Here is a 12,277-nt window from a genome sequence, read left to right as displayed (position 1 = left end):
TAGATACCAGTGTTGTAACTGTACTGGAACAGCTTGGTTAGGAGAGCGGCAAGTTCTGGAGCACAAGTCTTCAGTACTATTGCCGGAATGTTGTCAGGGCCAATAGCCTTTGCAGTATCCACTGTCTCCAACCGTTTCTTGATGTCATGTGGAGTGAATTGAATTGGCTGAAGGCTGGTATCTGTAATGCTGGGGACCACTGGAGGAGACCGAAATGGATCATCCACTCAGCACTTCTGGCTGAAGATTGCTGCAAATGCTTCTGGTTATCTTTTGCACTGATATGTTGGGCTCTTCCATCATTAAGGACGGGGATATCTGTGGATCCTCCTTCGGCGAATTATTTAATTGTCCACCACCATTTATGACACAATGTAGCAGGACTGCAGAGTTTAGATCTGATCCTTTGGTTGTGGGATCGCTTAGCTCTATCACTTGCTGCTTCCGCTGTTTGGCATGTAAGTAGTCCTGTTTGATAGCTTCACCTTTACTAAGTACAGAATGTTCAGCCTCAGAGAGCAGAAGGTTAGAATGGATAGTAAGAGCTGGGGCTACGTGAAGGGGTGGCATCAGTGGGGAGAAGAAGAAGATTCCAGAGTATGGCATTATCTCTGGACTTAATCCAGAGTCCCAGGTAATATTCTAGGGACCTGGGTTTGCATCCCACCACAGCAGATAGTAGATTTTGAATTCAGTAAAAATCTGGAATTAATAATCTAATGATTACAATGAATCCATTGTCAATTTTTAGGAAAAACCCATCTGGTTCACTAATGTCCTTTGGTGAAGGAACCTGCTATCCTTACCTGGTCTGGCTACGTGTGACTCCAGACCCACAGCAATGCGATTGATTCTTAACTGCCCTCTGAGCAATTAGGGATGGGCAATAAATGCTGCTTAGCCAGCAACGCCCTCATCCTGTGAATGAATTTTTTAAAAGTGTCCACTCGGCTATAGCGAGCTATATACCTGAACCTGAAATCTCTCAGTATCTCCACAGATTATAGAAAATAGAAATAATAAAAACTGTAGAAATGATCTGTGTTATATTATTTCTATTTTTTTTATAGAGTCACAGATCTATAGCATGAAGAAAAGGCCCAACAGCCCATTGAGTCTTTACCAGTCAAAAACAACCAATTTACTATTCTAATCCCATTTTCCACCACTTGGCCTTAGCTTTGTACATCTTGGCGTCACACATGAACATCTAAGTACTTCACAATACAGGTACTGAGTTACAATTTCCCACCAACCTCCTGGGTGGAAATGTTTCCCCTCAATCTCCTCTGTGCTCGACAAAATAACTCCTGTCTATCCTATCTCTCTTCATAACTGAAACCCTCCAGCCCAGGCAATATCCTGGTAAACCACCTCCGCACTCTCTCGATGCTCCTTTCAAAGTGAATTCTAGAACTGCACACAATACTCTACCTTTGACTAACTCAGAGATAGTAAGAAATGCCAATGCTGGAGTCAGAGATACCACAGTGTAGAGCTGGAGGAGCACAGCAGGCCAGGAAGCATCAGGGGAGCAGAAAAGTTGACGTTTCGGGTCGGGACCCTTCTTCTGTTATCTATTAGCTGTGACTAACTAATGCTTTACACAGTTCTAGCATAACCTCCCTGCATCTAAACTCTATGCCTCAGTTAATAAAGGCAAATATTACGTAATGGACAAGTGGACATACACATCAAGATTCCTCTGATCCTCAGTGCTTCCCAGGGTTCTACAATTCATCATGTATTCCCTTGCCTTGCTTGTCCTGCCCAAATGCATCACTTCATATTTATCTAGATTGAATTCCTTTTGCCAGTGATCAGCCTGTCTGACCAGACTGTCTATACTGTAGTGTAATCTAAGGCTTTCCTCCTCCCTATTTACACCCAACCAATTTTCATATCATTTGTAAACTTACTGATCAAACCTTCTACATTCAAGTCCAAATCATTTATGTATACCACAACAACAAGGGCCCTAACACTGATCCCTGTGGAACCCCACTGGGTACAGGCTTCCAGTCACAAAACATCCTCAACTAGCATGCTTTGCTGCCTGCCACTCAGCCAATTCTGGATCCAATTTGCCAATTATTCTTGGATCCCATGTGCTCTTACCTTTACTATCAGTTTCCCATGCAGAACCTCATCCAAAGCTTGTCCAAGTCTGCACCACATTTGCACCTTTTTCCAAGTAGACTCCATCAAACACATTGCCCTCATCTACATACCTCACTGAAATTCAATCCAGTTGGTCAGACCTTTAACAAAACCATGCTGCCTGTTCTTGATTAGTCTCTGCCTTTGTAATCCTCTTCATCACTGTGTCTTCCAGTGAGTGCTCCACAGTTCATTTAGTTTTGAAATAATCCAGCATTCTCTTCATTCACTTGTTCACTACCACTTCCCCATTCTCTCCTTTGCTGCCCTCTTCATTGCCACATTTACCCCCCAACTTCTCCTTTGTCCTCTCACCCCTCCTTTGTCAGCCCTCAGCCCCCTCTTCCCCCGTTATCCTTCTCAAGCCCCCACCATCTCCTTTGAAGTCACTCTCCCCTCATCCCACCATCTCCTTTGAAGTCACTCTCCCCTCATCCCACCATCACCTTTGAAGTCACTCTCCCCTCATCCCACCATCTCCTTTATCCCCCAGTTACCATTGCATCGGTAGCGTAGATTTGCCCAGATGATGTTTTCCTGTGAGAAGCAGAAGACTCCAAGTCTCCCTCCACGCATCGTAGTGTCAACGATTGCCCCTGAATCTGCCACAATCTTTGGTCCTTCATACAGTCGGACTCTGTGAGAACAAAAAGAGGCTCAATGGGTTACGGGGGGAGGGGGGTGATCAGATTGGGGGGTAGGGAATGGCGGGAGGTCAGTGACCCTGGAGAGGAAGCAACAAGACCTGAAAGTCTGCACCTTTTTTGTGAAAATAATGGGTACCAGATAGTACAACCAACCTTTGATGCCACCCTGGTGAGACTGGGTGGTACAGTCTTCCCTAGCAACCAGTTTCTAGCTGTGATGACGTGAATGTCTGCCTGGATGAGGGGATGAGGAAACAGGGTTTTGACTGAGAATCACCACCACCTCCTGTAATGTACCCCTCCCCTGAGGCTGTGACACCTCCCGCAAGCCTCCACTCCTCAGACTGTGACCTACCTGATGTACCCGACCTGGGGTCGATGTTGCAGGAACCAGCGATATGAAGTCTTGTCTTTCCACCCAATATTCCTGGGATCTTTCCACAAAAGCTTGACTTGATTGCTGGTGTCTCCTGTGTGCCAGAGGGCATTCCGCAGGTGTTCCCCTGGGCCAGTCTGAGATTTCACTGCCTGTTTATGACAAATCCATTAGTAAAAAGATCTGTTGGTTTACTGAGATATCATCGCAGATCCTTTATCTGCCACCAACCCCCAGTCCCCGTTCCATTGCGAGTGGGAGGGTTGGCAAACATGGACATACTTCTTAAATCAAATCATGGATACAATCAAATGCAACCCAGTCCATGCAGTGTATCAGATATCAGAATTGATTATAATTCATTGGTCCAAACTTATGACTCCCTCAGTAAGATAATCAAATGTATAAAATCTTCCTTATATATACACCATTTACACAGTGTCTTCTGACTTTGTCTGGTTAATCTCCCTTCAATAAGCCACCACAATGACAGCAGTCTCCTCACAAATAGGATGGGGACCAGAACAAATCTGTTCATCCACATCACCTCCTGATGGTCCTTGTTCTGATTTATGATACAACTGCTTCATATCTTCATCTTCTTGGGGTCGGTTAATGAGATAATGTCTCCACTGGCCCATCCATCATAAAATGAATATTAATCTGTGAATCTCTGTATTTGAATGATTTGGGACAGCACAGTCAGCCAGACTTGTAGCTATCATCCACGTTAACAGATGACAATTAACACAGACCACATACTCTCAACAGGTTCACACTGTGCACCATCCAAGTGTGACTCAGCACTGGAGGAGGCCACTTCGCCCATTATTCCTACACTGGCTCTCTGAAAGAGCTGCCCAATTAGTCCCACTCCTCTTGATCTTGGCCTGTAAATTCATCCTCGCAAAGTGTCTGAGATGCAAATGTGGATGCAGAATAGAAATCATGAAATACAAACATATAAAGCAACAGCAGTACAAATGTCTAACGACAGGGCCATCAATAGAGTGAACAAACACTGGAATTTATTTCTATTGAGCCTAAAGCAGCGCAGCAATGATTGGTTGGACCACAGTCGGAGTTGGCAACACTGAGTGAGGATAAAGTTGTTGAGGGGGGGTGCACAGTGGAGCTCGGGGCAGGAAAGTGGGGTCAATATGGAGTGAAGCACAGGAAGGCAGGCAATACAGGGAGGAGAGTGTGGCACAGACTGAGGGATGGAGAGGTTGACACAGCATGGCGGTTAACATGTTGCAGGTGCAGAGTCATGCCCTGCAGTCTCATTCCATGGGCTATTCCACCAGCAAAGGGAGATTTCACATTCAGAACAGTCACTCACCTTGAGCTGGATCCCAGGGTCTGCCACAGCTCGGAAAGGATTAGCTTGCCAATAGGTTTGTTCTGTCTGTTTCCACATTACCACATAGAAACTGGAGCTGTCCTGATAGCCGAAGATAAATCCAGCATAGTCGTCATCTGTCATTGTGTTTACGTGAAATGTTCCTTCAAAATCTACCCCATTAAAGGCTGTGTAACCTGTACAGAAAGAACATGATCACTCTGGTGAAAGGGTCAATAATACATGAGCAATGACTTCACATTCTCAATTATTGAGTGGTGGGAGAAGTTGAAAACAGTCTTAGGGAAAGTGGAATCCTGTATATCTCGATTCTCAACACCACAGAGTTTCGAATGTTAATTTGAGAAGGAACAATATTAAGATGGTGTGAGATCGAGGCTGTTGCATCCAGCAAGCTTTAAAGTCTAGTTAGAAATAACTCTTTCAGCATAAGATTAGATACATTCGTGGCTGGTTGGTTGAATATGCTATTAAAGTTGATGGACAGTGTTCAGTTAAGGACAGGCAGTATATTACACTGGCAATCCATCCAACTGTCTGGATGTGGTGTGGAGCTAACTGGCTGCTTCTCTATCATGGCTATGTCTGAGCCTGGGATTCCTGGACAAAGAACAATAAGTGTCTACCAAAACGACTGAGGCTTACCAAGACCATTGGGCACTAGAGCAGCTGGAGTGCATTCTCAACTCCCAAATCACTTTTTAATCTAAGTTGATAGCTTTCTGTTAATAGTTTGTTTTTGCTCCGTTTCCCATTTAAGGTGCTGAGCATCAGTTAACTTGTTTATTGGTATATTCAACAAAGGTGAAGGGAGTCCACTGGGACACTGTGTTGGTAATAAGGAGGCAAAAATCTGTAATATGCCATCCCATTTGTAAATCAACCAAGAGAGAAAATGATTTACAACTGATTTCACACTTCCCCATCTGTAAGGATCCATTACTCCCAGGAACAGGGGCAGCACGCAGTTAGATACAGAGTAAAGCTCTCTCTACACTGTCCCCCATCAAACACCGTCAATACAGTGAGGACCATCCATAACCTTATCAGGAGACCTCCCACCCATGGTCTCCAACCTCCAACCTCATCGTTCCCCAACCCCGTGCCACTCGTTTCTATCTCCTTCCCAAAATCCACAAACCTGACTGCCCCGGCCAACCCATTGTCTCTGCCTGCTCCTGCCCCACTGATCGAATCTCCGCTTTCCACAATGCTGTCTATTCCCCCCTGGACCAGGAACTCCTCCCCTACCTTCAGGACACTACCCACACCCTCCACCTCACCAACACTTTCAAATCCCTGGCCCCCAACACCACATCTTCATCATGGACATCCAATCCCTGTACACTTGTATCTCCCACACGGATGGCCTAAAAGCCCTCCGCTTCTTCCTCTTCCACAGGCCCAACTAGTCCCCCTCCACTGACACCCTCATCCGCTTAACCAAAATCATCCTCACCCTGAACAACTTCTCCTTCAACTCCTCCCGCTTCCTACAGACTAACGGAGTGACTATGGGCACCTGTACGGGTCTGAGCTGTGCCTGCCTCTTTGTAGGATACGTGGAACAGTCCCTCTTCCGCTGCTACATTGGCACTATCACCCACCTCTTCCCCCGCTACATCAATAACTGAATCAGCGCTGCCTTGTCCTCCCACGAGGAGCTTGAACAGTTCATCAACTTTACTAAAACCTTTCACCCCAACCTCAAATTCACCTGGAATATCTCCAACACCTCCATCTCATTCCTGGACCCCTTTGCCTCCATATCCAGTAACTGTCTTGGCACTGACATCTATCTCAAACCCACCGACTCCCACAGCTACCTCGACTACATCTCCTCTCACCCACCCTCCTGCAAGAATACAATCCCTTATTCCCAATTCCTCCGCCTCCGCCACCTCTGCTCCCAAGATGGGACGTCCTGCACATCCCAGATGTCCTCCTATTTCAAGGACCACAACTTCCCCTCTCTGGTGATCGAAAATGCCCTCAACCGCATCTTTTGCATTTCCTGCACTTCTGCCCTCAAACCCCCTCTCCCCAATAAAAATAAATACAGAGTCCCCTGGTCCTCACGTATCACCCCACAACCTCCGCGTCCAGCCACTTCCGCCACCTACAGTCTGACCTCACCACCAAAGAGATATTTCCCTCCCCACCCGTATTTGCCTTTCGTAGGGACCGCTCCCTCTGCGACTCCCTCATCCACTCCACAACCCCCTACTAGCCCCACTACACCTGGTACCTTTCCCTGCAACCGCAGGAGGTGCTACACCTGCCCCTACACCTCCCCTCTCACCTCCATCTGAGGCCCAAGGCAAACTTTCTTTATCTGACAGGGGCTCACTTGTACATCCTCCAACCTGGTCTACTGTATCTGTTGCTCCTGAAGTGGCCTCCTCTACATCAATGAGACCAAACGCAGACTCGGTGCCAGATTTACAGTGCACCTGCGCTCTGTACACTATAATCAACAACACTTTCTGGTCGCTAACCATTTTAACTCCCCCTCCCACCCCCTGGGTGACATATCCATCCTGGGCCTCCTCCAGTGTCACAATGATGCCACACACCAATTGCAGGAACAACACCTCATATTCCACCTTAGGAGCCTACAGTCTGATTACCTAAACATAGAATTCACCAGTTTCAAAATCTCCCCACACCCGGCCTTATCCCATGTCCAACCCTCCCTCTAATCCCCGCCTCCTTGACCTGACACTACCTGTCTGTCTCCTTCCCCACCTATCTGCCCCACCCTTCCCACTGATCAATCCCCACTACCCCCGACCTGCATCCACCTATCACCATCCAACCTACCTTCCCTTAGCACCACCCCTCTTCCCTCTATTTATTTCCCAGCTCCCTTCCCCCTTCCCAGTCCTGATGAAGGGTCTAGGCATGAAATGTCAGCTTTCCTGCTGCTCTGATGCTGCCTGGCCTGCTGTGTCCATCGAGCTCCACACTGTATCGACTCTGACTCCAGCATCTGCAGTTCTTGCTATTTCCCCATCAAACACTCCCAGGACAGGGACAGCACAGGGTTAGATACAGAGTAAAGCTATCTCTACACTGTTCGCCCTTCCCCCCATCCCCCGTCCCCAATCAAACACTCCCAGGACAGGGACAGCATGGGGTTAGATACAGAGTAAAGCTATCTCTACACTGTCCCCTTTTGGAGGACATTGTGATATTGATTCTAGTTTTGTGCAATTTGTCATCTGAAAATATTAAAATCGAGAGAGCAACTTCTCTTACCGACTGCGAGACCTGGATCACTGTTCATTGTCTGCACAATCTCCATCCCCTGCAATATCACAGTAACCATGAACGATACAACTCTGAGATACATATTTGAAATAGCTCATGAGCAGTTTAAAAATCAAACTTGCTTCAAATCTGGAATACTTCTATCACAGTCATGGGTGCACAGATTTTAAAGCACATGTGATGTTTATAAAAAAGATTGTCCTCACCAAGATGGAGCAGAGGGACCTCAGGGTTCACGTATATGATTCTCTGAAGGTGGCAAGGCAAGTTGAAAAATTGTTAAGAAGGCTTATAGCTTCCTTGGGTTTATAAATAGAGGCATAGAGTGTAATAGCAAAGCAGTGATGGTACACCTCTACAAATCACTTCGTCAGTCCACATTTGGAATATTGTGTTCAGTTTTAGGCACTTTACTTAAGGAAGGATGCTAAAGTCCTGGAGAGAGTGCAAAGGATATTCACTAGAATGATACCAGGAATGAGCGATTTTAGGTACAGAAACGATTAGAGAGACTGGGCTTATTCTCTTTGGAGCAGAGAAGATGAAGAGGTAATCTTATTGAGGAGTTCAAAATTATGAACAATTTTAACAAGGTAAAGAAGGATATTCTGGTTCCACTAGTTGGTATGTCAGTAATTAGGGGTCATAACTTCAAGATTGTCAGCAAGACAGCTAGGTGAGGAGAAACCTCTGCACTCAGACAGTTGTTAGGATTTGGAATGCACTGCCTGGGAGAGTGGTGGAAGTGGATTCCATAGGAAATTTCAAAAGAGAGCTGGATGTATATTTGAAAGTGATGAAGTTAGAGGGTGATGGAGGTAGGGTTGGAGAATGGGATTAGCTGGGTAGCTCTTTCAGGAGCTGGTACAGACACAATGGGCTGAATGGCTGTCTGCTGAACTGTAAAATTGTATGATTCCATGAAGTATTATCATGAAACATCAGTGTGTCAGCATAAATCATTGCAGCAGTCAAAATTCAATCAGAAACAAAATTTCAAAGAATGAACAGGATCCTATATCTCTCAATGAAACCTGCCTGAATAGGACACGCCAATGTGTCTCAGTTAAAATTACAGATCAACTGAAACTAATGATTAGTTAAACTCTGTTTATTTCAGAGCGAGAAAAGTAATTGTAATGGAAATATTTCTCTGACTTGTGTGCACAATGTTATCTTAAAATAAAGTCTAGAGGGTCTTGTGCTGTTCACAGTGGGTCCCATAGCCTCATTTGAGGTACACTGTGTGTCCTATACTGGTAGGTGTGGTACCTGGGGCGTGTCGTATACTGGCAGGTGTGATACCTGGGGCGTGTCCTATACTGGCAGGTGTGGTACCTGGTTTAAGACAACCCAGTTTGGGTCAATCTGCGCATCTCCCTCAGGATCCAGGATCACCGTCTGATAGGCTCGGAAATCAGTGAGTGCAATCTCAGCATTTTCAGGACAAACATCGATAACGTCAATGACCTTATCGTCATCAAAATCTCCTTCGCACACGTCTCCCATCCCATCACCTGTCACATATTTCAAAGAAGTTTAACTTAGTAACCTCTGATTAATTTAGTAGATCAAGCCAACTGAGCTGTATTCTGACCCAGCAACCCCGAACTAATCCCACTCCCTCCATTCTCCCCCCATAGTCTTGAATCCATTCCAAACTAATCCCACTGCCACGTACACCTCTAGTATCAACCTCAAACAAGTCCCATGTTCTGTACCCTCCCCATAACTCTGTATCAGTCCTAAAGTAATCACTCTCTGTTTTATCCTTTCTCAATCTCTGCCCCATTCCCTCCCTATCTCCCTGAAACAGAGACTGAGAAAGACACAAACATTTGTCACTCACCATCATAATCTTCCTGCATTGGATTAGCTACAAGTCGGCAATTGTCTGGTCCAGGAGTGACATAATCAGGAATTCCATCATTATCATCATCATCATCACATTCGTCACCCAGTCCATCCCTGTCTGTGTCTAGTTGGGCACTATTAATGACCGTCGGGCAATTATCTTTGCTGTCCTGGTGCCCATCACCGTCGCTGAGGGTAGAGAGACAACATCATACTGTTCACTGTAGCATTATACATCAGTCTACCCAGTGGATAGACCCTAACTAGCAGACACACTCATATAACCTCCCTCACACACACTTACCCACACATTCACTTTCTCACTACAGTCATGGTCCAAATGTGGACAAAGAGCTGAATTCCAGAGGTGAAGTGAGAGTGACTATCCTTGAAATAAAGGCTGCATTTGATCGAGTGTAATATCAAGGAGCCCTAGCAAAACTACAGTCAATGGCAATCAGGGGTAAAACTGTTCGGTGGGCATACCTGACACACAGGAAGATGGTTGTGGTTGTTGGAGGTCAGTCATCTCAGCTCCAGGACATCTCTGCAGGAGTTCCTCAGGGTAGTGTCCTAGGCCAAACAATTTTCAGCTGCTTCAACAAAAGACCTTCACTCCATCATAAGGTCAGAACTGGGCATATTTGCTGAAGATTGCACAATGTTCAAGCAGCATTTGTGATTCCTCAGATACTAAAGCAGTCCATATCCAAATGCAGCAAGATCTGGACAAAGCCAGGTTTGGGCTGAAAAGTGGCAAGTACGTTCATGCCACACAAGTGCCAAGCTATGACCATCACCAATATGAGACAATCTAACAACTGCCCCTTAACATTCAATAGTGCTACCATTACTGGATCCCCCAGTATCAACATCCTTGGGGTTACCATTGACTGGAAACTGAACTGGGCCAGCCATGTAAATACAGTGGCTACAAGAGCAAGTCAGAGGCCAGGAGTTCTATTATTGAATTACTCACCTCCTGACTCATTGAAGCCTGTCCACCACCTACAAGGCACAAGTCAGGAGTGTGATGGAATACTCCCCACTTGCCTGGATGGGTGCAGTTCCAACAACACTCAAGAAGCTTGACACCATCCAGGACAAAGCAGCCGCTTGATTGGCACCACATCCACAAGCATTCACTCCCTCCACTACCGATTCTCAGTAGCAGCAGTGTGCACTATCTACAAGATGCACTGCAGAAATTCACCAAAGATCCTCAGACAGCATCTTGCTGCTTCATGACCTCTTCATGGGAACAACACCCCCGCAAGTTCATACACAGACCCACACACGCATTAACACCCCACATACATACTTGAGCACACCTTTCTCTCTCTCTCTCCTCTCTTACTTTCTCTAATCACCAAGTTTCATCTGCTGAGTTGACTGTGAGTTGATTTTCAGGACTGAGGGTTTTTGTAGTCAAGTGTGAATAATCTCTCTCAGAACCATTGCGCTTCACTTGCTCCTACCTTACTTGCTGTCTATACCTTTCCACTGAGAGTTAGTATAAAGACCGCAGATCTCACCTGTCTGTGTTGGTGTCACACGAATCACCTACAAGGTCGTTGTCATCATCCAACTGGAAAAGTCAAAACCAAAATCAACATCAAATCAGGACCATTCAATACAATTCATCCCTGCCCGATGTGGGTACAGTCCCCCAGAGAAACAGCACAGCTCTCCAGAGAGACAGTGGGATCTTCCAGAACAATAGAGATGCCCCCAACCCCAAACTCTCACAGACAGACCAAGAAACCTGCCCCCCTCCCTCACAATAACCAGAAATAAGCAAAGCCTAAAATTTCCACATATCATGCATGAGGCATTGGGCTGTGCTTTGGAGAGGAGATGAGAGCTTCTGAGCAGGAGCGGGATCCCCAATGAGAATGGTAAGGGGTCTCTGGCAGAGGCAGAAAGGGATTCCCAAGGAGAATGGTAAGGGGTCTCTGGCAGAGGGTGAAGGGATTCCCAAGGAGAATGGTAAGGGTCTGTGGCAGAGGGTGAAGGGATCCCCAAGGAGAATGGTAAGGGGTCTCTGACAGAGGGTGAAGAGGCCCAGGGTGAGCAGGCAGCTGATGGATGTTCAATACTAACCTGATCTGGGTTTCTGATGTTTGGGCAGCTGTCACAGGCATCTCCAACCCCATCACTGTCACGGTCCAGCTGATCCTGGTTTGGAACTCGCTCACAGTTATCTAAACCATTCCTTATTCCTACAGTAAGAAAGATTAAACTCTTCAGCAGATCAAATTAGGAACAATATCAATCTCTGCTTGTTCACAGAACCTGCTCAACCTCTTCAATCTCATACTTCACGAAGTTCACTCGATTGGTCCCTGGCATGTTGAGGTTTACCTTACAATGAGAGTCTGAATCAACTGAGTAAATCTTTTCTGGAGGGTAGAAGAATTAGAAATGATCTCATTGAAACATTTAAGATTCTGAAAGAGTATCACAGGGTAGATACTGACAGCTTGTTTCTTTAGCCCGGGAAAACGAGAACATTTCAGAATAAGGGGTTGATCATTTAGGGCTGAAATGAGGAAAGATGCCTTCACTCAGATATTTGTGAATATCTTGAGTTCTCCAACCCAG

At 45.9% G+C, this 12,277-nt stretch overlaps 1 protein-coding gene across 1 annotated transcript in view; it reads right to left on the bottom strand.

Annotated features, from left to right (window-relative positions):
* The window catches only part of LOC109918349 (cartilage oligomeric matrix protein), a 33,011-nt gene that overhangs the window by 9,774 nt on the left and 10,960 nt on the right, over positions 1-12,277 (bottom strand). Inside the window, exons 11-18 of the mRNA XM_048614028.1 lie at positions 11,777-11,895; positions 11,209-11,261; positions 9,669-9,862; positions 9,158-9,336; positions 7,808-7,856; positions 4,526-4,722; positions 3,163-3,335; positions 2,658-2,797 (exon numbers count right to left, since the gene is read on the bottom strand). Coding sequence (XP_048469985.1) covers positions 2,658-2,797; positions 3,163-3,335; positions 4,526-4,722; positions 7,808-7,856; positions 9,158-9,336; positions 9,669-9,862; positions 11,209-11,261; positions 11,777-11,895 — 1,104 coding nt within the window. The remainder of the gene's footprint in view (positions 1-2,657; positions 2,798-3,162; positions 3,336-4,525; positions 4,723-7,807; positions 7,857-9,157; positions 9,337-9,668; positions 9,863-11,208; positions 11,262-11,776; positions 11,896-12,277) is intronic.

The sequence above is a fragment of the Rhincodon typus genome, chromosome 29, assembly GCF_021869965.1.
Source record: "Rhincodon typus isolate 14 chromosome 29, sRhiTyp1.1, whole genome shotgun sequence".
NCBI classification, from domain to species: Eukaryota; Metazoa; Chordata; class Chondrichthyes; order Orectolobiformes; family Rhincodontidae; genus Rhincodon; species Rhincodon typus.
The sequence above is the reverse complement of the archived record's forward strand: the minus strand, read 5'-3'. Positions and strand labels throughout refer to the sequence as shown.